Genomic DNA, 26,194 nt, shown 5'->3' with positions numbered 1-26,194 from the left:
CAGTACACATAAGGGAACATCTCCCAAAGAGCTCGTTGCGCACCGGTGTAAGTTAGGTCTTCCCTGAGCTGGCAAGGTGGAGAAACCTGCTGTGCTGCCCTTAAGCAAGGGAGTTAACCGCCAACTGCTATGATGCTGATTAAGGCAGACCCCCCACTTCTCTGATTCAGAGGGGTTGGGTTATTTGTGGAAGGCACATTTCGGTTTAGTGCATTCAGTTCAGTTGTGCAACTGACTAGGCATCCCCTATTTCTGTTGTAGGAGGGATGAAAAAAAGGTTTCTCGCAGATTTTGTATTCCTCACAGGTTTTTTTGAAGTGTGTGTGTGTGTTCAACCTGTTGGTTTTTCATCCCTGCAGGCAGAATCTCTGCCATCTTCACACACACTAAGTACACCCCGCTCCCTTAGGTGTGCCAGTTTATGCTTGCTCGTGTCATCTCTTACGCTGATAGTTGCAGTAGTGCATTCATAATGTAATATGATATATAAAAATGGTGTCATTTTTTTATGACATTCAGATCATCATTATGAATATGGAATTTATACATGGTAGTTGTGGTCTCTCTCTCACAGCAAGTGAGGTTAATACAGAAACAATATGCACTCATATTCATTAATAATTGATGTAACTAACACAGTTGTAACCTCTTAGATCCCATTAGGATAGAGAAGCATCCTCTTTCTGTACTGGCCAGGAAGGAGCCCTTGACCCCCTTCTTCCCAAGCCTGTTGCACACTGCCGTCATGGATTTAACAATGGGCGAAACTCCCTCCAGCCAATGCTTACACCAATTCAATGTTTATAAATCCATGACAGGGAGTGTGCAAGTTTGGGGGAAGTGTGAAAAAATGTAGATGTACCACAAGTGTCTGTCTCACCTCAGAGGTTCCAGGAGCGTTCTGGATGAAACCAAACATCCAGGTTCCATCATGTTGTTACCCTCTTATCTAATTTGTGACACTATAAACAATTTGGCAACATCACATTTTAAGTCCGTACCCACATATTTAGCTGTTGTCATATTGTCATGAGCCATAAAATTGCTGTGAGAATTTGTGTGTTGCACTTGAAGATAACAATGTAGAGGGTGTTCTGCTGGCTGGGTAGGCATGGACCAGTGACAGTGTTGATTGTTCACACTCTGCTGAACACAGAACACAGGCAGCACAGAGCTACTGCCCAGTTTGCAAAGCCCTTTTCTCACTCTAGTAAAAGGCTACATCTCACAATACAAGTATTTTTGTTTGAGTTCTCATTTACAGCAGCCTAACCTTGAGTCCTAATTTGCCACTATGTTGTCCATTCATATTGTCTCTACCATTTGTCATGTTCCTAGCTTTCCACATTACATTGAATATCTGAGTTGGAATTGACTGTGCCAGGAGAGGACTGCTTCACCGTCTGTATTTGACTCCCGCTAAGGCTTCGGGCTAAAGAGTGGAGATCAATAACTGAGAGTGCTCAATGGTTCTTGTTTACACAAGTAGTTTATTTGGTCACAGACGTCTTAACCGCAGTGGAACGTACTCGAACCCAGGACCCAAGCAGCTACCAGGCGGTCACATGGGGTGGGGTTCTCCGAGAATTCCGTCCCTATACGCCACGCCCCCGCGCTGGCGCTGTCCAGCACGCCAGGGCTGAATGCTGCTGGTAGCGAGCAACCAGTAACTGCCTGCAGCGGTGGACTGCACGTAGTGCTGCATGGAACAGCGACAGACAGTCGGCAAATCTCACCGGATACTAAGGTGAAAGTTCAGTAGACCCAGGTCAATTCACGGAGGAGACATCGGACAAATATGTGACATCTTTTTGATTTTACCAGACGGGGGCATTTTATTTTTGCCTTTCATTGATTTGCTGTCACACATGGAACTCCTGAACCATTCGGTGGTACAACTTGTTACCACCATGCTTTTGTATATTTTATTGACTTACTGTCTGTTTGTTTTTGGATATAAAACGGATGATCGACTGCCTTTCTTTCATGGGCATGTATTTGAGAACTCGCCGAAGGCATCAAAAGTGAATGGACTAAGCATTCCTGTGAAGCGCATCAACGCGCAAAAATGGTGTCCAGAATCGGGAATGCACTTGAAACTCTATGGGAATGGTAGCGAGGATTTCCACGTATTTGCCCACCACAAACAGGGAAATATATTGCTTAAAACTTCCAGGATTTTGGACAGGGAAGAGCGCTACGAATACCTACTGAGTGTAAGTTTGTGTTGCCAAACATGCGTTTCAGCGGGCCATGTTGTATTTCAGGTTGCGTCGGTGAAAGTGGATGTTTTGGACACCAACGACCACGAACCCACTTTTCGCAATGCAGACTTGAAATTAACTTTGAATGACGCGACTCCACTCCGGTCTGTGGTTTACACGATGGAAGCGCTTGATGCGGACAGTGGAAAGAACGCAGAGTTGACGTACTTCCCTGTTCCCAAAAACGGCAGTTTCTACGTGGTACCAAAAACTGGCGAAGTTTTGCTGATGGACTCCCTACTGGGCCTCCCATCTGCAATCAAGTTCTATGTTTTTGCTAAAGACCATGGTTGGCCCTGCAGAATCAGTAAGGGTGTTGAGATCACGGTTACCCCACGACAGTGGTGCCCACTGCGCCCAGGCCAGACAGGGGAGTTGGGCAGCCTGGGCAGGTCAGGGCGGATGCATAGGGCATTGTTGGACTCTGGTAGCATGGTCTTCCTCAATGTCTCCGAAGATGCAAACATCGGTTCTGTCGTTATGAGCCTGAGCCCAGCCAGGTTTCAGGCAGCCTCATTTGAGCTGGTTTATCCGAAGACAGATATTACCCCAATCAACGTGGGAAAGGAGAGTGGAGATATCGTGATAGCCATGCGCCTGGACAGGGAGACTGAACCGTTCATCGAAATCACTGTCAAAATACAAGATGAACGAGGTGTGTACCATGTACTAAATCTGCACTTAACTGGGTGCATGTCTCCTGTGCGATATGTGCAGAGTGGTAATTCCATAATTTAATGGAAAAACGGCTATTACGCATGCATTATATGGCACTTAATAGCGCAGGATTTTACGACCATCTGGATTGCTGAATTACAAGTCTCCCTGCAGTCACCATCCCTCAGTAATGCCCCAAGAGAGCATAATATACATTAGGACACTGACACTGGTCAGAAAAAAAAGCTTTTAGAGCGGACTAGCTACAATACATTCAACAGGTACACATGACAAGGTATCACATTACCTGCTTCCGTGTGAGGAATGTACACAGATTATTTGTCATTATGACATGCTCATACATTGATATTACGAACCACATGTTTATGTATAACTCTAACAGCTATATGAACTTTTAACAGCTATTTTAATTATGGCTAAATAAGTGCTGGGTATAACTGACTTATTCATTGATTTCTTAAATAGACTCCAGTCAGCAGAGAGTTATGGCCTCCATAGAAATACTCTACGTAGACTCGGCTGTGAAGTTGTTTCCAACATTAATCCTTTTGGATTGGAGATCCAGTGTGATGTCTCTCTCCCGCTCCCTCTCTCTCTCTCTTTCTCTCTCTCCCCATCTATCCATCCATCCATCTCTCTCACTCTCACTCTCTCTCTCTCTTTCTCTCCCCATCTATCCATCCATCCATCTCTCTCACTCTCACTCTCTCTCTCTCTTTCCCTCCCCATCTCTCCATCCATCTCTCTCTCTCACACTCTCTCTTTCTCATCTGCTGGCATTAGACCTTTAATCCCCCTCTCATTCGCTCCCTCCCAGGGATTTGGAGAGGCACTACATGCCGTACTCAGGAAACAACCTCTGGCATTCTTGGAGGGAGAGAGAAATTATATGAAACCCTGCAGTGTAATTGTGTTGACAGTTGTTGTGTGGCCCCTAGAGTTAGGGCCCCTAGAGTTGGGGCCCTTACAGAGATGATGTTGGAACTTGGCACCGTGGCCAATGATTTGCTTTGGTTTTATAGTGCCAGTGTTTGATTGTGATGCACAGCAGCGTGTGAGAGTTGTTATTGCTTCCAGTGTTGGGACAGGGGCCAATAATAATATATGTTGGTTGTAGTGCCAGTTTTCCAGTGTTCAATGATGTTAATGTGAAAAACTTGTAGGGATTTTTCTTGAATAGCCTATTGTTGTTTGATGCACAGCATGTGTTCATTGATGTGTAAGTGTCTGTATGTATGTATAGAATGGATGCATATTTGTACCAGAATCACAATTATTTCTTGGGAATGAATAATGTTCATGCAACCCAATGTTTTCTGAGAAAATCAATTCACAATTCTTTCTTTCTTGAGAACATATGAATTCTCTTATATATTGATGTTGTGAGGCGAGGACTATTCCTTTTCCAACTTGTCTCTGCCTGATTAAAGATTAGCAATTTCTTATGACTAGCTTGCCAGACAGTTCTTTCTGCTTCTTTTGTGGGCTGGTCTTTTTTATTTTTATCCTTTCAAAAGCAGACTACCCATCAAACATACCTCTTTTTGTGTTTAAACACATTTTCTGCTGTATTTTATTTGATGTGTGTTTTGCACCAACAGACCTTCAACTTTAGTATTCTGTACTGCATGTGGTTTGCTTTGGTTTGCTTTTTCCAATATGGCTGTGTGGTGAAACAAGTAGCTATAGCATGGAGGCCCGTAGGGATATTAGGTGTGGCTAAAGTTAGCATATGGCCCAGTGGCCTCTTGTCCACACCCCAGACAGCCCTATGAGATCCAGGAGAGAGTGAGCTGTCCATGGTACTGTAGTCTTTCTCTGTCACCTCTACACCAGCAGCTGTGGAATCAGCAGAGGGAGACTGCAGGAGAAGCCAGTGAATTAGGTCATCATGATAGACACTGCTAAGGTGTCGTGTTGGATAGAGGCAAAGGGAACTCTCCATTAGTCCTGTCTAAAGATTTTGTTTCGACAAAGGCCATCGGCATTAGTAGCTTAGTTTCACAGAACAGAATGTATTGGCTGATTCTCTTTGACTAGGACTTTTTCCTGCACCTGTGTTGAAATCTGTTTATCGTATTGGAAGGGGCAGGAGATTTGAGAAATATTGAGCAAATTGGACTGGAGTGATTCCCCTGCCTTTTTTATATCTGTGGGCCGGGTGGTAGTGGTTTGGAATGGAGACGTGGAGCTGTGTTTTAGCTCATAGTAATCACATAGGCTCCTATTTATCAAGCGTTTCAGAGTAGGAGTGCTGATTTAGGATCTGTAATTCCTTCTAGATCACAATGAATAAAATGACATGGACAGCGAGGGACCTGATCCTAGATCAGAATTCCTTGGTGCTTGATACATACGGCACCTGAGCTCAGCCTGTTTGTCAGGAAACTCGAGTTCTCTAGTTCTAGTCATCCTCTTCCCTAGTTGCCTCAGGCTGTATTTAATCCAATTTCCCATTTTCTCACTGCCTCTCCCCCAACTAAACATTAGCATATTCCCCCTGTGATGTGAAATGAATTGGAATGAGACCTGATCTTATTTCATGTGTAATTTGTGAATCTGGGGCTGTATATTTAATATGGAAAACAATTTCAGAATGCCATGCCATCTGCATTTATTCAATTTGTAAAGAAACTCCAGCTGTGGCTGGTGTGTGTTTGTGTGTGCGCGCGCCGTGTGAGTGCGTGTGTGTGCGCATGCCCGTGTGTGTTCGTGTTTATGTTCACCTCTCTGTGGTGGGCCCTAGTTGTCACATTCATAGCTCCTTTCTGCTTGAAGTACATTGTCAATGCATTCATAAGATCCTGTCTATTGTTCGATTTGTCTAATGCTCTAGCCATACTTCAGTTATTTTGGAATGCAGTTTACAGATCAAGAAAGAGGTGAACTATTCATGAGAAAGACACTGCAGAGCCACAACCTCTCTCTGTCAATCCAGAAATATCTTTGTTTACTGAGTTCTGTTTCGCCTGTAGCGTCACCTTAACATACTCCCTGTTGGTGTTTCCCCTGTAGCGTCACCTTAACATACTCCCTGTTGGTGTTTCCCCTGTAGCGTCACCTTAACATACTCACTGTTGGCGTTTCCCCTGTAGCGTCACCTTAACATACTCCCTGTTGGTGTTTCCCTGTAGCGTCACCTTAACATACTCCCTGTTGGTGTTTCCCCTGTAGCGTCACCTTAACATACTCCCTGTTGGTGTTTCCCCTGTAGCGTCACCTTAACATACTCCCTGTTGGTGTTTCCCCTGTAGCGTCACCTTAACATACTCCCTGTTGGTGTTCCCCTGTAGCGTCACCTTAACATACTCCCTGTTGGCGTTTCCCCTGTAGCGTCACCTTAACATACTCCCTGTTGGCGTTTCCCCTGTAGCGTCACCTTAACATACTCCCTGTTGGTGTTCCCCTGTAGCGTCACCTTAACATACTCCCTGTTGGTGTTTCCCTGTAGCGTCACCTTAACATACTCCCTGTTGGTGTTTCCCCTGTAGCGTCACCTTAACATACTCCCTGTTGGTGTTTCCCCTGTAGCGTCACCTTAACATACTCCCTGTTGGTGTTTCCCCTGTAGCGTCACCTTAACATACTCCCTGTTGGTGTTTCCCTGTAGCGTCACCTTAACATACTCCCTGTTGGTGTTTCCCCTGTAGCGTCACCTTAACATACTCCCTGTTGGTGTTTCCCCTGTAGCGTCACCTTAACATACTCCCTGTTGGCGTTTCCCCTGTAGCGTCACCTTAACATACTCCCTGTTGGCGTTTCCCCTGTAGCGTCACCTTAACATACTCCCTGTTGGTGTTTCCCCTGTAGCGTCACCTTAACATACTCCCTGTTGGTGTTTCCCCTGTAGCGTCACCTTAACATACTCCCTGTTGGTGTTTCCCCTGTAGCGTCACCTTAACATACTCCCTGTTGGTGTTTCCCCTGTAGCGTCACCTTAACATACTCCCTGTTGGTGTTTCCCCTGTAGCGTCACCTTAACATACTCCCTGTTGGTGTTTCCCCTGTAGCGTCACCTTAACATACTCCCTGTTGGTGTTTCCCCTGTAGCGTCACCTTAACATACTCCCTGTTGGCGTTTCCCCTGTAGCGTCACCTTAACATACTCCCTGTTGGCGTTTCCCCTGTAGCGTCACCTTAACATACTCCCTGTTGGTGTTTCCCCTGTAGCGTCACCTTAACATACTCCCTGTTGGTGTTCCCCTGTAGCGTCACCTTAACATACTCCCTGTTGGTGTTTCCCCTGTAGCGTCACCTTAACATACTCCCTGTTGGTGTTTCCCCTGTAGCGTCACCTTAACATACTCCCTGTTGGTGTTTCCCCTGTAGCGTCACCTTAACATACTCCCTGTTGGCGTTTCCCCTGTAGCGTCACCTTAACATACTCCCTGTTGGCGTTTCCCCTGTAGCGTCACCTTAACATACTCCCTGTTGGCGTTTCCCCTGTAGCGTCATCTTAACATACTCCCTGTTGGCGTTTCCCCTGTAGCGTCACCTTAACATACTCACTGTTGGCGTTTCCCCTGTAGCGTCACCTTAACATACTCACTGTTGGCGTTTCCCCTGTAGCGTCACCTTAACATACTCCCTGTTGGTGTTCCCCTGTAGCGTCACCTTAACATACTCCCTGTTGGCGTTTCCCCTGTAGCGTCACCTTAACATACTCCCTGTTGGTGTTTCCCCTGTAGCGTCACCTTAACATACTCCCTGTTGGTGTTTCCCCTGTAGCGTCACCTTAACATACTCCCTGTTGGTGTTCCCCTGTAGCGTCACCTTAACATACTCCCTGTTGGTGTTTCCCCTGTAGCGTCACCTTAACATACTCCCTGTTGGTGTTTCCCCTGTAGCGTCACCTTAACATACTCCCTGTTGGTGTTTCCCCTGTAGCGTCACCTTAACATACTCCCTGTTGGTGTTTCCCCTGTAGCGTCACCTTAACATACTCCCTGTTGGTGTTCCCCTGTAGCGTCACCTTAACATACTCCCTGTTGGTGTTCCCCTGTAGCGTCACCTTAACATACTCCCTGTTGGTGTTCCCCTGTAGCGTCACCTTAACATACTCCCTGTTGGTGTTCCCCTGTAGCGTCACCTTAACATACTCCCTGATGGCGTTTCCCCTGTAGCGTCACCTTAACATACTCCCTGTTGGTGTTTCCCCTGTAGCGTCACCTTAACATACTCCCTGTTGGCGTTTCCCCTGTAGCGTCACCTTAACATACTCACTGTTGGCGTTTCCCCTGTAGCGTCACCTTAACATACTCACTGTTGGTGTTTCCCCTGTAGCGTCACCTTAACATACTCCCTGTTGGTGTTTCCCTGTAGCGTCACCTTAACATACTCCCTGTTGGTGTTTCCCTGTAGCGTCACCTTAACATACTCCCTGTTGGCGTTTCCCCTGTAGGCCAGAATTGCTGCCATTGATTTAGCAAGCATTCTTCTGTTATGTTCCAATCCCGAACATCGCTGTAGCCCTTTCCTGCAGTCAAATGACTAGTGGCCTCATATTGTACAATCCAGGTGTGCAAAGCTCTTAGAGTTGTAATCACTGCCAAAGGTGCTTCTAAGATGTATTGAGTCAGGGGATGTAATACTTACGTAATCAAGATATGTTAGGGCTATATTTTTTATACATTTGTGAAAGAAGAAAAAAAGACAAGGGTGTGAATACTTTCTGGAGGCACTGTATCTACAGTGTATTGTGCTGCATTTTTCTACCTTTTGCATCATTAACTGACCCAATTAACTGAGGATAACAATGGTTGTGGCTCAACCTTCAGCCCCTGAGAAGAGCTGATAAAAAACACGACACAGGGTATAGAAACAGCTCCGGAAGTTTTAGTGTTTGTGGACAAAGAGATGTTGCTGCGGAGAAATGGCTGACAGAGTTTCTGCGTGAAAAGTTTTAATAGGAATTTCAGTAAGGGCTAGAAAATATATAATTGCAGTAATTGGGTAACGTGTTGTGTTGTAAGGGACTTCTGTCAAAAGATGAAATGGCAGTTTGATTGAAGATTGAAGGGAGATATTTGAAGCTGGCTCAAAGTCTGGCTGGTTATCAAAACAATGCATCACTAGAAGCTATTGGCAGTACAATGAAGGTACTGGGAACTTGTCTCAGTTTGAATGAGAGGTTGTTAAAACCATGTCCATCAAAGGGTGTGGGCATTGATGTTATCAGAGCGTAGGACATCAACGTTTATTGGTCACGTACACAGTTTAGCAGATGTTATAGTGGGTGCAGTAAAATGCTTGTGTTATCAGCTCATCACAGTGCAATATAATGTCACACAAATAAGCAAATCATAAAAAACTATAGACAAGACATAAAAAATGTCAGAACGACTACAAATGTAAAATATGCATATATTCTTAAGCAATAAGGCACTAGGGGGTTTGTGGTATATGGCCATATAATCTACAAACCCCTGAGGTGCCTTATTGCTTTTATAAACTGGTTACCAACGTAATTAGTGCAGTAAAAATAACTGTTTTGTCATACCTGTGGTATACGGTGCTGTAAATGTCCTGGACGGCAGGCAGCGTGCTCTGGGCTGACCGCACCAGCCTCTGGAGAGCCGTTCGGTTGAGGGCAGTGCAGTTGTCGTACCAGGTGGTGATCCAGCCCAACAGAATGCTCTCAATGGTGCAGCTGTAGGAGTGTGTTAGGGTTTTAGGAGCCATGCTGAATTTCTTCAGCCGCCTGAGGTTGTAGAGACGCTGTTGCGCCTTCTTCACAACGGTGTCGGTGTGGTGGGACCATCTCAGGTCCTCACAATTTCAGGTCTGCTATTGCTAGATATTGCTGCACTATTGAAGAAATAAACGTTAGCATTTCGCTGCACCTGCGTTTTACTAAACTGTGTACACGACCAATAAACGTTGATTTGATGTGCACGCCAAGGAACTTGAAGCTTTTGAACCTCTCCACTGCGGCCCTGTCAATGTGGATGGGGGCATGTTCCCTCATCTCGACATGGTTCCACTTGACACCGGAGGGCAGCAGAGACCATCCTAGAGATAATAATGACACTCAGGTGTGTTCTATTACTCATTGTGATTTCCCCTTTAAAAGAGGTGTTTTCTATTACTCATTGTGATTTCCCCTTTAAAAGAGGTGTTTTCTATTACTCATTGTGATTTCCCCTTTAAAAGAGGTGTTTTCTATTACTCATTGTGATTTCCCCTTAAAATAGGTGTTTTCTATTACTCATTGTGATTTCCCCTTAAAAGAGGTGTTTTCTATTACTCATTGTGATTTCCCCTTTAAAAGAGGTGTTTTCTATTACTCATTGTGATTTCCCCTTAAAATAGGTGTTTTCTATTACTCATTGTGATTTCCCCTTAAAAGAGGTGTTTTCTATTACTCATTTTGATTTTCCCCTTAAAATAGGTGTTTTCTATTACTCATTGTGATTTCCCCTTTAAAAGAGGTGTTTTCTATTACTCATTGTGATTTCCCCTTTAAAAGAGGTTTTCTATTACTCATTGTGATTTCCCCTTAAAAGAGGTGTTTTCTATTACTCATTGTGATTTCCCCTTTAAAATAAGTTTTCTATTACTCATTGTGATTTCCCCTTTAAAAGAGGTGTGTTTTCAGTTTTTCTTTGCAGAAGCTTGAATTGTTTACTGTGTGCGGTCGTTTCCTGAGTGAGTTGTCGAGACTTAGTATTTGTTGTTTTGTTTTTCCAAGTGTACTGTGGTGCTGCGGCTAACGTTTCTTAGTAAAGTATTATGTTTATCCTTAACCACTGATTCCTCGTCTGGTCTCTTCTCTGCACCTGGGTCCAACCTCACCACGTCACACTTCTGTCTCCTGTAGTCCACTATCAGCTCCTTAGTTTTTTACGCTGAGGAACAGGTTATTTTCTTGACACCGCTACACCAGTGTGTGTGCGCGTGTTTGCACAGAGAGAACAAGAGAGAAGGGGAGAGACCATGGTGATGTAGCCTACCCACAAGCAAGGCAGCTGTTTGAAAGACTATCTGTGTCTGCGGCTGAGTGCTTAGCGTTCTGTTTGTTGTATCGTCCCTGCAGTTGGAGCACATATTATATGCTTCTGTTATGGTTTCCGTGTCTGTGGTCCGACTACCTCCTCAGTGTGCTTTGATCCCAGTTTAACCGTGTGTCTCTGCAATGTTCTCATCGCATGTGTCGTTGTCCACGACACATGTGAACTTTTCTACGGAACTAATGGATGTGGTCCTCTCCCTATTGTCAGTGTGGGGGTCCGGCTTAATGCTGTGGACTAATAAGGACACAGTCTGGTGCACTGAGAAGGAGGATGGGATAGTGATGATGCTGGAGTCATTAGTAATGCTGGAGGTCACACACACACACACACACACACACACACACACACACACACACACACACACACACACACACACACACACACACACACACACACACACACACACACACACACACACACACACACACACACACACACACACACACACACACTGTACAACTAAGCTCAGGATAGAAACCATGAGAAGCCATTTAAATGTACTTTTTCTCTACGTCAACATTGTCGAGAGGTTGAAATTGTTTCGCATTGTGACTATTTCACAAGATGTGTAGCGTTTAATTATTGTGTCCTTTGTGCCCCAGGAAGCTAGAGCAATTGCATTTTAATCAACCGATCTGAATCATTAATTGCATGAATGCATGTTAAGTTGCTTATGATGGGTTTCTCGGGTGCGTAGCATTGACTGCATCAGTCAAATCCTTAATTTAGTTGGTAAACACTTTATGGTCCTTAATAAAATAATCATACGTGTCGATATTAAAAAGTAAATACCAGATGCATTTACATTTTAGTCCATTACACACCCCTGTTAGTGCATCAATATTGTACTATGAGATACAGGATAATCATAGATTTGGGGAATTAATTCACAATATTAATATTTACCATGTAAATAAGAGAATCATATATTTCATTTTTTTAATGTCACACTAATGTAATCATACAAGTTAATGATCAGGGGTGTTAAAAGTCGGTTGTTAACACTTCCTCCTCGCTCTCCCACTGTGTGATGAGCATTGATCTGGTTTAATCTCGCTGGCTTCCTGCTAATGCAGATTTGGATGTGTGAGAGGCGATGATGTACCACAGCACGGGCTGTTCACTGGATTACACTCAGAAAATAGGGAGGTTTATCCTCTCCTTTACCCATTAATAACACTTCTACAGATGCTGCTGTCTTGATGTGTGTGTGTGTGTGTGTGTGTGTGTGTGTGTGTGTGTGTGTGTGTGTGTGTGTGTGTGTGTGTGTGTGTGTGTGTGTGTGTGTGTGTGTGTGTGTGTGTGTGTGTGTGTGTGTGTGTGTGTGTGTGTGTGTGGGAGGGGGGTATAGATAGTGTGTGTGTTTGAGCTATGTGAGGCATTGAAAGGGATGAGAGGACAACAGCATTATTTCGCAGCTCCGACACATTCTAGTTCTGTGTATACTCTTGCATACCAATCAATTCAAATGTGCTATGTCATTATATACTATGAAGTGTTGGACTCAACATTGTTCCTTATATGGAGTACAACAACAACAGGCCCAATAATGATTGGTCCTTAGAATCTCTCATACCGTGGCACAGTCAACAACGTCAACCCAGATTCAGGTGTTGGTGATAGATTAACACTGTCTCGGGCCATACTCTTACTGTTTTCCCATTAAGCCTGCATGGCTCTTCAGTGGCTCCTGCCTGGCCCTGTACACTCTAGGCTGGGGAGGCGACTGGGCTTCCTAGACACCCCCATCAATCACCACCACGCTGGGAAATGGAGAGAGGGATAGAGGAGCAAGAGCTATGGAGCTCTGATTGAGCTCCAGTAGTGGTGCACTACACTGAGTGTACAAAACATTAAGAACACCTGCTCTTTCAATGACAGACTGACCAGGTGAATCCAGGTGAAACTATGATCCCTTATTGATTTCACTTGTTAAATCCACTTCAATCAGTGTAGGTGAAGGGGAGGAGACAGGTTAAAGAAGGATTATTAAGCCATGAGACAATTGAGACATGGATTGTGTATGTGTGCCATTCAGAGGGTGAATGGGCAAGGCAAAATATTGAAGTGCCTTTGAACAGGTATGGTGGTAGATGCCAGGTGTAGGGCTGTAACGGTCATAACATTTTGTCAGCCGGTGATTGTCAAGGAAATAACTGCCGGTCTTACGGTGATTGACCGTTAATTAACAAGCTCATGTAGCATCTCCTGGCTTCCACACATACATTACAAGCCACTGATGCAGACCTTTGGAATATCTACAATTTAAAAAGTCTAATAAATCCATGTAACATAGCCTACACCTTCACAATAAATCAATTTATTTTAGACAGGTCTAAAGAAACATGATAGGAAGGAAATGTAGTCTATTTCAGAAGAACAGAATAGCATACTCTGAGTTGTCCTTATGCTAGGCTCTGATCTGGCTATGCCAAATGGCTGTGGGCTACACTAGTTCATTTAGCAGACAAGATTTGCTTAGAATTACATGGCATTATTTTATAACATGAAGAATACAATTGAACAAAGCTGAATAAAATAGAAAGGATATTTTCTCCAAACGATGTGAGGAAGTGTTCACATGCTGCTATTTTGTGTTGAGCGGTTAACAAAGAAACAGGTCCTCCTATTTGCTTAATTTGGAGTTATTTATGCAACTATAGTTGTGATACAGACTTTGAACACTACACTACACTACACTACACTACACTACACACTGCCTTCGGAAAGTATTCAGACCCCTTGACTTTTCCCAAATGTTGTTACATTATAGCCTTGTTCTATAATGTATTAAATATATTTTTTTTCACTCATCAATCTACACACAATACTCCATAATGACAAATAATTTAAAAAAGGGTTTTATACATAAAAAAATAAAATTAAAATTAAATTAAAAAAAAAATCACATTTACGTAAGTATTCAGACCCTTTACTCAGAACTTTGTTGAAGCAGCTTTGGCAGCGATTACAGCACTGAGTCTTCTTGGGTATGACACTACAAGCTTGGCACACCTGTATTTGGGGAGTTTCTTCTCTGCAGATCCTCACAAGCTCTGTCAGGTTGGATGGGGAGCATTCATGCACAGCTATTTTCAGGTCTCTCCAGTCTTGGCTGTGTGCTTAGGGTTGTTGTCCTGTTGGAAGGGGAACCTTCGCCCCAGTCTGAGGTCCTGAGCACTCTGGAGCAGGTTTTCATCAAGGATCTCTCTCTACTTTGCTTTGTTAATCTTTGCCTCGATCCTGACTTGTCTCCCAGTCCCTGCTGCTGAAAAACATCCCAACAGCATGATGCTGCCACCACCATGCTTCACTGTTTTTTATTTTTTTTATTTGATTTATTTCACCTTTATTTAACCAGGTAGGCTAGTTGAGAACAAGTTCTCATTTACAACTGCGACCTGGCCAAGATAAAGCATAGCAGTGTGAACAGACAACAACACAGAGTTACACATGGAGTAAACAATAAACAAGTCAATAACATAGTAGAAGAAAAAAAAAGAGAATCTATATACAATGTGTGCAAAAGGCATGAGGAGGTAGGCAATAAATAGGCCATAGGAGCGAATAATTACAATTTAGCAGATTAACACTGGAGTGATAAATCATCAGATGATCATGTGCAAGTAGAGATACTGGTGTGCAAAAGAGCAGAAGAGTAAATAAATAAAAACAGTATGGGGGTGAGGTAGGTAAATTGGGTGGGCTATATACCGATGGACTATGTACAGCTGCAGCGATCGGTTAGCTGCTCAGATAGCAGATGTTTAAAGTTGTTGAGGGAGATAAAAGTCTCCAACTTCAGAGATTTTTGCAATTCGTTCCAGTCGCAGGCAGCAGAGAACTGGAAGGAAAGGCGGCCAAATGAGGTTTTGGCTTTAGGGATGATCATTGAGATACACCTGCTGGAGCGCGTGCTATGGGTGGGTGTTGCCATCGTGACCAGTGAACTGAGATAAGGCGGCACTTTACCTAGCATAGCCTTGTAGATGACCTGGAGCCAGTGGGTCTGACGACGAACTTGTAGCGAAGGCTAGCCGACTAGAGCATACAGGTCGCAGTGGTGGGTGCTTTAGTAACAAAACGGATGGCACTGTGATAAACTGCATCCAGTTTGCTGAGTAGAGTGTTGGAAGCTATTTTGTAGATGACATCGCCGAAGTCGAGGATCGGTAGGATAGTCAGTTTTACTAGGGTAAGTTTGGCGGCGTGAGTGAAGGAGGCTTTGTTGCGAAATAGAAAGCCGTTCTAGATTTGATTTTGGATTGGAGATGTTTTATATGAGTCTGGAAGGAGAGTTTGCAGTCTAGCCATACACCTAGGTACTTATAGATGTCCACATATTCTAGGTCGGAACCGTCCAGGGTGGTGATGCTAGTTGGGCGTGCAGGTGCAGGCAGCGAACGGTTGAAAAGCATGCATTTGGTTTTACTAGCGTTTAAGAGTAGTTGGAGGCCACGGAAGGAGTGTTGTATGGCATTGAAGCTCGTTTGGAGGTTAGATAGCACAGTGTCCAAGGAAGGGCCAGAAGTATACAGAATGGTGTCGTCTGCATAGAGGTGGATCAGGGAATCGCCCGCAGCAAGAGCAACATCATTGATATATACAGAGAAAAGAGTCGGCCCGAGAATTGAACCCTGTGGTACCCCCATAGAGACTGCCAGAGGACCGGATAACATGCCCTCCGATTTGACACACTGAACTCTGTCTGCAAAGTAGTTGCTGAACCAGGCAAGGCAGTCATTAGAAAAACCGAGGCTACTGAGTCTGCCGATAAGAATGTGGTGATTGACAGGAGAGGAGAGGAGAGGTTGAACAGTCACTTTTAAAGAATGACCAGACATCCTCAACTTTTTTTTTATTTTTTTTATTTAACCTTTATTTAACCAGGTAGGCAAATTGAGAACACGTTCTCATTTACAATTGCGACCTGGCCACGATAAAGCAAAGCAGTTCGACACATACAACAACACATAGTTACACATGGAGTAAAAACAAACATATAGTCAATAATACAGTGAAAAAAAAAAATAATAATAAGTCTATATACAATGTGAGCAAGTGAGGTGAGATAAGGGAGGTGAAGGCAAACAGATATATGTATAAATAAATAAAAATATAAAAAGGCCATGGAGGCGAAGTGAGTACAACACAGCAAGTAAAATAAAAACTAAAAAAAAACACTGGAATGGTTGGTTTGCATTGGAAGAAAGTGCAAAGTAGAGACAGAAATAATGGGGTGCAAAGGAGCAAAATAAATTAATAAATAAATACAGTAGGTAAAGAGGTAGTTGTTTGGGCTAAATTGTAGATGGGTTATGTACAGGTGCAGTAATCTATGAGCTGCTCTGACAGCTGGTGCTTAAAGCTAGTGAGGGAGATAGGTGTTTCCAGTTTCAGAGATTTTTGTAGTTCGTTCCAGTCATTGGCAGCAGAGAACTGGAAGGAGAGGCGTCCAAAGGAAGAATTGGTTTTGGGGGTGACTAGAGAGATATACCTGCTGGAGCGCGTGCTACGGGTAGGTGCTGCTATGGTGACCAGCGAGCTGAGATAAGGGGGGACTTTACCTAGCAGGGTCTTGTAGATGACCTGGAACCAGTGGGTTTGGCGACGAGTATGAAGCGAGGGCCAGCCAACGAGAGTGTACAGGTCGCAGTGGTGGGTAGTATATGGGGCTTTGGTGACAAAACGGATGGCACTGTGATAGACTGCATCCAATTTATTGAGTAGGGTTTTGGAGGCTATTTTGTAAATGACATCACCGAAGTCGAGGATTGGTAGGATGGTCAGTTTTACAAGGGTATGTTTGGCAGCATGAGTAAAGGATGCTTTGTTGCGGAATAGGAAGCCAATTCTAGATTTGACTTTGGATTGGAGATGTTTGATGTGGGTCTGGAAGGAGAGTTTACAGTCTAACCAGACACCTAGGTATTTGTAGTTGTCCACATATTCTAAGTCAGAGCCGTCCAAAGTAGTGATGTTGGACAGGCGGGCAGGAGCAGGCAGCGATCGGTTGAAGAGCATGCATTTGGTTTTACTTGTATTTAAGAGCAGTTGGAGGCCACGGAAGGAGAGTTGTATGGCATTGAAGCTCGCCTGGAGGGTTGTTAACACAGTGTCAAAAGAAGGGCCAGAAGTATACAGAATAGTGTCGTCTGCGTAGAGGTGGATCAGAGAATCACCAGCAGCAAGAGCGACATCATTGATGTAAACAGAGAAGAGAGTCGGTCCAAGAATTGAACCCTGTGGCACCCCCATAGAGACTGCCAGAGGCCCGGACAACAGACCCTCCGATTTGACACACTGAACTCTATCAGAGAAGTAGTTGGTGAACCAGGCGAGGCAATCATTAGAGAAACCAAGGCTGTCGAGTCTGCCAATGAGGATGTGGTGATTGACAGAGTCAAAAGCCTTGGCCAGGTCAATGAATACGGCTGCACAGTATTGTTTCCTATCGATGGCGGTTACGATATCGTTTATGACCTTGAGCGTGGCTGAGGTGCACCCATGACCAGCTCTGAAACCAGATTGCATAGCGGAGGTGTGGTGTGATTCGAAATGGTCGGTAATCTGTTTGTTGACTTGGCTTTCGAAGACCTTAGAAAGGCAGGGTAGGATAGATATAGGTCTGTAGCAGTTTGGGTCAAGGGTGTCCCCCCCTTTGAAGAGGGGGATAACCGCAGCTGCTTTCCAATCTTTGGGGATCTCAGACGACACGAAAGAGAGGTTGAAGAGGCTAGTAATAGGGGTGGCAACAATTTCAGCAGATAGTTTTAGAAAGAAAGGGTCCAGATTATCTAGCCCGGCTGATTTGTAAGGGTCCAGATTTTGCAGCTCATTAAGAACATCAGCTGACTGTATTTGGGAGAAAGAGAAATGGGGAAGGCTTGGGCGAGTAGCAGAGGGGAGGGCAGTGCTGTTGTCCGGGGTAGGGGTAGCCAGGTGGAAAGCATGGCCAGCCGTAGAAAAATGCTTATTGAAATTCTCAATTATAGTGGATTTGTCGGTGGTGACAGTGTTTCCTATCTTCAGGGCGGTTGGAAGCTGGGAGGAGGTGTTCTTATTCTCCATGGACTTTACGGTGTCCCAGAACTTTTTTGAATTTGTGTTGCAGGAAGCAAATTTCTGCTTGAAAAAGCTAGCCTTGGCTGTTCTAACTGCCTGTGTATATTGGTTTCTGGCTTCCCTGAAAAGTTGCATATCACGGGGGCTGTTCGATGCTAATGCAGAACGCCATAGGATGTTTTTCTGTTGGTTAAGGGCAGTCAGGTCAGGAGAGAACCAAGGGCTATATCTGTTCCTGGTTCTAAATTTCTTGAATGGGGCATGCTTATTCAAGATGGTGAGGAAGGCATTTTTTAAAAATGACCAGGCATCCTCTACTGACGGGATGAGATCAATATCCTTCCAGGATACCCCGGCCAGGTCAATTAGGAAGGCCTGCTCGCTGAAGTGTTTCAGGGAGCGTTTGACAGTGATGAGTGGAGGTCGTTTGACCGCTGACCCATTACGGATGCAGGCAATGAGGCAGTGATCGCTGAGATCTTGGTTAAAAACAGCAGAGGTGTATTTGGAGGGCAAGTTTGTTAGGATGATATCTATGAGGGTACCCGTGTTTACGGAATTGGGGTGGTACCTGGTAGGTTCATTAATAATTTGTGTGAGATTGAGGGCATCAAGCTTAGATTGTAGGGTGGCTGGGGTGTTGAGCATGTTCAAATTTAGGTCGCCTAGCAGCACGAGCTCTGAAGATAGATGGGGGGCAATCAGTTCACATATAGTGTCCAGAGCACAGCTGGGGGCAGAGGGTGGTCTATAGCAGGCGGCAACGGTGAGAGACTTGTTTTTAGAGAGGTGGATTTTTAAAAGTAGAAGTTCAAATTGTTTGGGAACAGACCTGGATAGTATAACAGAACTCTGCAGGCAGTCTTTGCAGTAGATTGCAACACCGCCCCCTTTGGTCGTTCTATCTTGTCTGAAAATATTGTAATTGGGGATAAAAATGTCTGAATTTTTGGTGGTCTTTCTAAGCCAGGATTCAGACACGGCTAAAACATCCGGGTTGGTAGAGTGTGCTAAAGCAGTGAACAAAACAAACTTAGGGAGGAGGCTCCTAATGTTAACATGCATGAAGCCAAGGCTATTACGGTTACAGAAGTCATCAAAAGAGAGCGCCTGGGGAATAGGAGTGGAGCCAGGTACTGCAGGGCCTGGATTCACCTCTACATCACCAGAGGAACAGAGGAGAAGTAGGATAATGGTACGGCTAAAAGCTATGAGAATTGGTCGCCTAGAGCTACTAGAGCAGAGAGTAAAAGGAAGTTTCTGGGGGCGATAAAATATTTTAAAGGAAAAATGTACAGACAAAGGTATGGTAGGATGTGAATACAGTGGAGGTAAACCTAGGTATTGAGTGATGATGAGAGAGATCTTGTCTCTAGAAACATCATTGAAACCAGGTGATGTCATCGCATATGTGGGTGGTGGAACTGCAGGGTTGGATATGGTATAGAGAGCAGGGCTAGAATCTCTACAGTGAAATAAGCCAATAAACACTAACCAGAACAGCAATGGACAAGGCATATTTACATTAAGGAGAGGCAAGCTTAATCGAGTGATCAATAAGGGTCCAGTGAGTAGAGGTTGGTTGGGGTCGTGGCGATCCAGACAGCTGGCCGGGTATATGGCTATCGGTAGCAGCATAGGATGGAGGTCTGTTTGTAGATACCTCGTGCGTTTCCGTCGGTAGGTTCCGTGTAGTGGGGTTTTGTTCAGATAGCAGCCGATAAGACAGCTAACGATTAGCGGGCCTCAGATGAGCGTTCAGGTAACGCCGGGACGGAGGTGCCGGTTGGATAAATCCCTCGGGCAGATAACGTCGGCAGTCAGTCGTGAAGGCCCGGTGGGGTTCCGTATCTGCAGCAGCAACAAAGAAACGGGTCCGGATGGTGATGGAACTCCTCAGCTGGCTAGCTCCAGCATGATTTGAGTTAGCTCCGGGGTCGACGTAAGCCAATAGTCACACGGTATGCAGCTAGCTAGCTGCGAAATCAAGGTGCAAGTGTCCAGAGGCTGCGGTTGGAATCCGGGGAAACTGAGAGAAAAAAAAGTCCCGGAATGCTCCGGTCCGAGTCGCGTTGCACAAAAGTGCCGGTAGATTATCGAGCTAAAGGAATAGCTGATGACCGCAAAACGTGGGCAGCTGAAACACCAACGCTAGCCAGCAAACCGGCTAATTTCGGGGCAGCTACAGATTAGCTTCTGGCTAGCTATCGGAGTAGCTTCTGGTTAGCTTTCAGGCTAGCTTCTGAATTAGCCCCTGGCTTTCTTCCACGATGGATTTTCAGATTGAGGTAAATAATACTTATTGTAATTGGTGAAGCGGGTTGCAGGAAAGCTTTTGCAGGAAAGCTTTTGTAGTTGAGTTCTTGGATAATAAAATAAATAAAAGATATGTGAAGAAAAGGTGTAAATATATATATATACAGGACACGACACGACAACACGGAAAAATACGTCTGAACTGCTAAGCCACCTTGGTATTATCTGACGGGATGAGGTCAATATCCTTCCAGGATACCTGGGCCAGGTCAATTAGAAAGGCCTGCTCGCAGAAGTGTTTTAGGGAGCGTTTGACAGTGATGAGGGGTGGTCGTTTGACCGCGGACCCGTAGCGGATACAGGCAATGAGGCAGTGATCGCTGAGATCCTGATTGAAGACAGCAGAGGTGTATATGGAGGGCAAGTTGGTCAGGATAATGTCTATTAGGGTGCCCATGTTTACGGATTTAGGGTTGTAACTTGTGTGTTCCTTGATGATTTGTGTGAGATTGAGGGCATCTAGCTTAGATTGTAGGACTGCCTGGGTGTTAAGCATATCCCAGTTTAGGTCACCTAACAGAACAAACTCTGAAGCTAGATGGGGGGGCGATCAATTTACAGATGGTGTCCAGAGCACAGCTGGGAGCTGAGGGGGGTCGGTAGCAGGCGGCAACAGTGAGAGACTTATTTCTGGAGAGATTAATTTTAAAAATTAGAAGTTCGAACTGTTTGGGCATAGACCTGGAAAGTATGACAGAACTTTGCAGGCTATCTCTGCAGTAGATTGCAACTCCTCCCCCTTTGGCAGTTCTATCTTGACGGAAAGTGTTATAGTTGGGTATGGAAATCTCAGAATTTTTGGTGGCCTTCCTAAGCCAGGATTCAGAAACGGCAAGGACATCAGGGTTGGCAGAGTGTGCTAAAGCGGTGAGTAAAACAAACTTATGGAGGAGGCTTCTGATGTTGACATGCATGAAACGAAGGCTTTTTCGATCACAGAAGTCAACAAATGAGGGTGCCTGGGGACATGCAGGGACCGTAGGGATGGTGCCAGGTTTCCTCCAGATGTGATGCTTGGCATTCAGGCTAAAGAGTTCAATCTTGGTTTCATCAGACCAGAGAAGCTTGTTTCTCATGGTTTGAGAGTGTAGGGTTCCTTTTGCCAAATTCCAAGCAGGCTGTCATGTGCCTTTTACTGAGGAGTGGCTTCGGTCTGGCCACTCAACTATAAAGGTCTAATTGGTGGAGTGCTGCAGAGATGGTTGTTCTTCTGGAAGGTTCTTCCATCTCTACAGAGGAACTCTAGAGCTTTGTCAGAGTGACCATCGTGTTCTTGGTCCCTGACCAAGGACCTTCTCCCCCAATTGCTCAGTTTGGACGGGTAGCCAGGTCTAGGAAGAGTCTTGGTGGTTCCAAATGTCTTCCATTTAAGAATGATGGAGGCCACTGTGTTCTTGGGGACCTTCAGTGCTGCAGAAAAGTTTTGGTACCCTGTCTGTCTCAGAGCTTTATGGACAGTTCCTTTGACTTCATGGCTTGGTTTTTGCGCTGACATGCACTGTCAACTGTGGGACCTTACATAGACAGGCGTGTGCCTTTCCAAATCATGTCCAATCAATTGAATTTACCACAGGTGGACTCCAATCAATGGCAGCAGTTTTACGGGAGCCGACCCAATTGTGCTATTATGTGTTTTTTTTGTGTTATTTGTAACTTATTTCTGCAACCGTATCTTATAGCAAAAAAAGAGCTTCTGGATATCAGGACAGCGATCACTCACCTCGGATTAGACAAAGATTTTTTCTACAACAAGCAACACTCACATGATATTCTCCAAAAACCCGGCAGGGCGGACATCCCAGTTATTTGCAAGAGGAATCGACGCAGGTACAGAGGACAAAGAGTCGGATGCCTGGTCAGGACCCGGAGAAGGCGAGTAGGAAAGCTGCCGTTACCGTCAATATTACTCGCCAACGTGCAATCATTGGACAATAAATTAGACGAGGTACGATCACGTATATCTTACCAATAGGACATCAAAAACTGTAATATCCTATGTTTCATGGAATCGTGGCTGAATGACGACATGGATTTTCAGCTAGTGGGATATACGTTGCACCGGCAAGATAGAACAGCACACTCCGGTAAGAAGATGGGAGGCGGTCTGTGCATATTTGTAAACAACAGCTGGTGCACGAAATCTAAGGAAGTCTCTAGATTTTGCACACCATAAGTAAAGTATATTGTGATAAATTGCAGGCCACACTACTTGCCTAGAGAGTTCTCAGCTATACTTTTCGTGGCTGTTTATTTACCACCACAAACAGATGCTGGCACTAAGACCACACTCAGTCAGCTGTATAAGGAAATAAGCAAAGAGGAAACCCCTCACCCAGAGGCGGCGCTCCTAGTGGCCAGAGACTTTAATGCAGGGAAGATTAAATCAGTTCTACTAAATCTCTATCAACATGTTAAATGTGAAACCAGAGGTAAAAAAAATCTAGATCACCTGTACTCCACACACAGAGACGCGTACAAAGCTCTCCCTCGCCCTCCATTTGGTAAATCCGACCACAACTCTATCCTCCTGATTCCTGCTTACAAGCAAAAATTAAAGCAGGAAGCACCAGTGACTCGGTCTATAGGGGTGAAGCAGATGCTAAACTACAGGACGGTTTTGCTATCACAGACTGTAACATGTTCCAGGATTCTTCCGATGACAATGTGGAGTACACCACATCAGTCACTGGCTTAATCAATAAGTGCATCGAGGACGTCGTCCCCACAGTGACTGTACGTACATACCCCAACCAGAAGCCATGGATTACAGGCAAAATTCGCACTTAGCTAAAGGGTAGAGCTTCCGCTTTCAAGGTGCAGGACTCTAACCCGGAAGCTTACAAGAAATCCCGCTATGCCCTGCGACGAACCATCAAACAGGCAAAGCGTCAATACAGGGCTAAGATTGAATCATACTACACCAGCTCCGACTCTCGTCGGATGTGGCAGGGCTTGCAAACTATTACAGACTACAAAGGGAAGCACAGCCGCGAGCTGCCCAGTGACACGAGCCTGCCAGACGAGCTAAATCACTTCTATGCTTGCTTCGAGGCAAGCAACACTGAGGCATGTATGAGAGCGTCAGCTGTTCCGTACGACTGTGTGATCCCGCTCTCCGTAGCCGACTTGAGTAAGACCTTTCAACATACACAAGGCTGCGGGGCCAGACGGATTACCAGGACATGTGCTCCGGGCATGTGCTGACCAACTGGCAGGTGTCTTCACTGACATTTTCAACATGTCCCTGATTGAGTCTGTAATACCAACATGTTTCAAGCAACCTGCCTAAATGACTACAGACCCGTAGCACTCACGTCCGTAGCCATAAAGTGCTTTGAAAGGCCGGCAATGGCTCACATCAACACCATTATCCCAGAAACCCTAGACCCACTCCAATTTGCATTCCGCCCAAAGAGATCCACAGATGATGCAATCTCTATTGCACTCCACACTGCCCTTTCCCACCTGGAAAAAAGGAACACCTATGTGAGACTGCTATTCATTGACTACAGCTCAGTGTTCAACACTATAGTACCCTCAAAGCTCATCACTAAGCTAAGGAACCTGGGACTAAACACCTCCCTCTGCAACTGGATCCTGGACTTCCCGCCCCCAGGTGGTGAGGGTAGGTAGCAACACATCTGCCACTCTGATCCTCAACACTGGAGCTCCCCAGAGGGTGCGTGCTCAGTCCCCTCCTGTACTCCCTGTTCACCCACGACTGCATGGCCAGGCACGACCCCAACACCATCATTAAGTTTGCAGATGACACGACAGTGGTAGGCCTGATCACCGACAACGACGAGACAGCCTATAGGGAGGAGGTCAGAGACCTGGCCGGGTGGTGCCAGAATAACAACCTATCTCTCAACGTAACCAAGACTAAGGAGATGATTGTGGACTACAGGAAAAGGAGCACCGAGAACGCCCCAATTCTCATCAACGGGGCTGTAGTGGAGCAGGTTGAGAGTTTCAAGTTTCTTGGTGTCCACATCAACAACAAACTAGAATGGTCCAAACACACCAAGACAGTCGTGAAGAGGGCACAACAAAACCTATTCCCCCTCAGGAAACTAAAAAGATTTGACATGAGTCCTGAGATCCTCAAAAGGTTCTACAGCTGCAACATCGAGAGCATCCTGACCGGTTGCATCACTGCCTGGTGCGGCAATTGCTCGGCCTCCAACCGCAAGGCACTTCAGAGGGTAGTGCGTACGGCCAACTACATCACTGGGGCAAAGCTGCCTGCCATCCAGGACCTCTACACCAGGCGGTGTCAGAGGAAGGCCCTAAAAATGTACAAAGACCCCAGCCCCCCCAGTCATAGACTGTTCTCTCTACTACCGCATGGCAAGTGGTACCAGAGTGCCAAGTCTAGAACAAAAAGGCTTTTCAACAGTTTTTACCCCCAAGCCATAAGACTCCTGAATAGGTAACCAAATGGCTACCCAGACTATTTGCATTGTGTGCCCCCCCAACCCCTCTTTTACGCTGCTGCTACTCTCTGTTTATAATATATGCATAGTCACTTTAACTATACATTCATGTACATACAACCTCATTTGGGCCGACCAACCAGTGCTCCCGCACATTGGCTAACCGGGCTATCTGCATTGTGTCCCACAACCCGCTAACCCCTCTTTTTACGCTACTGCTACTCTCTGTTCATCATATATGCATAGTCACTTTAACCATACCTACATGTACATACTACCTCAATAAGCCTGACTAACCGGTGACTGTATATAGCCTCGCTACTGTTATTTTCAAATGTCTTTTTACTGTTGTTTTATTTCTTTCTTTACTTACCTACTTACACACACACACACACACACACACACACACACACACACACACACACACACACACACACACACACACACACACACACACACACACACGCGCGCACGTGAGCGCGCACACACACACACACACACACACACACACACACACACACACACACACACACACACACACGCGCGCACGTGAGCGCACACACACACACACACACACACACACACACACACACACACACACACACACACACACACACACACACACACACACACACACACACACACACACACACACACACACACACACACACACATACCTTTTTTCCACACTATTGGTTAGAGCCTGTAAGTAAGCATTTCACTGTAAGGTCTACACCTGTTGTATTCGGCGCACGTGACAAATAAACTTTGAGTTGATTTGAGTTGAGAAACAGCTCAAGGATGATCAATGGAAACAGGATGCACCTGAGCTCATTTTCAAGTCTCATAGCAATGGGTCTGAATACTTATGTAAATATGATATTTCTGTTTTTTATTTTTAATACATTTGCAACAATTTCTAAAAACCTGTTCTCACTTTGCCATTATGGGGTATTGTGTGTAGATTGCTGAGATTTTTTATTTTTTTTAATCCATTTTAGAATAAGGCTGTAACGTAACAAAATGTGGAAAAAGTCAAGGGGTCTGAACACTTTCAGAAGGCCCTGTATGTTTTGATTTTTAATCTATTCTATGGCTGCATGATGCGACTCTAATGATGATTTGAAAAAAGTTTAATGGAAGGCATGAGCTCTGCTTTGTTTCTTGCACGGGCTGCACACACTTCATCAGTCTGTAATTCACAATTTGACAAGCAATTGATAATGCCTCGAATTTCCTGGCGGAATCCCCCTAGCGTGGCCGTAATGCCCCCTAAAAAAAAGCCATGCCTTTTGCGGCCAGTAGCCGTTTTACTGAATATAATAATTCTAATTCCTTTCTCCTGTCTGCGTGTTCTGAAGCACCTCTCACTCACATGGCTCTCTCAGGTATCTCAATTATTATTAGCAAATGCCTGTCACGT

General features: G+C 45.0%; 1 protein-coding gene across 1 annotated transcript in view; it reads left to right on the top strand.

Moving 5' to 3' along the window:
- The first annotated feature begins 1,549 nt into the window (after positions 1 to 1,549).
- The window catches only part of LOC129866846 (neural-cadherin-like), a 119,842-nt gene continuing 95,197 nt past the window's right edge, over positions 1,550 to 26,194 (top strand). The window contains exon 1 of the mRNA XM_055939819.1: positions 1,550 to 2,919. Coding sequence (XP_055795794.1) covers positions 1,869 to 2,919 — 1,051 coding nt within the window. The 5' untranslated portion in view covers positions 1,550 to 1,868. The remainder of the gene's footprint in view (positions 2,920 to 26,194) is intronic.

Source organism: Salvelinus fontinalis, chromosome 12, assembly GCF_029448725.1.
Source record: "Salvelinus fontinalis isolate EN_2023a chromosome 12, ASM2944872v1, whole genome shotgun sequence".
Lineage (NCBI taxonomy): Eukaryota > Metazoa > Chordata > Actinopteri > Salmoniformes > Salmonidae > Salvelinus > Salvelinus fontinalis.
The sequence above is the reverse complement of the archived record's forward strand: the minus strand, read 5'-3'. Positions and strand labels throughout refer to the sequence as shown.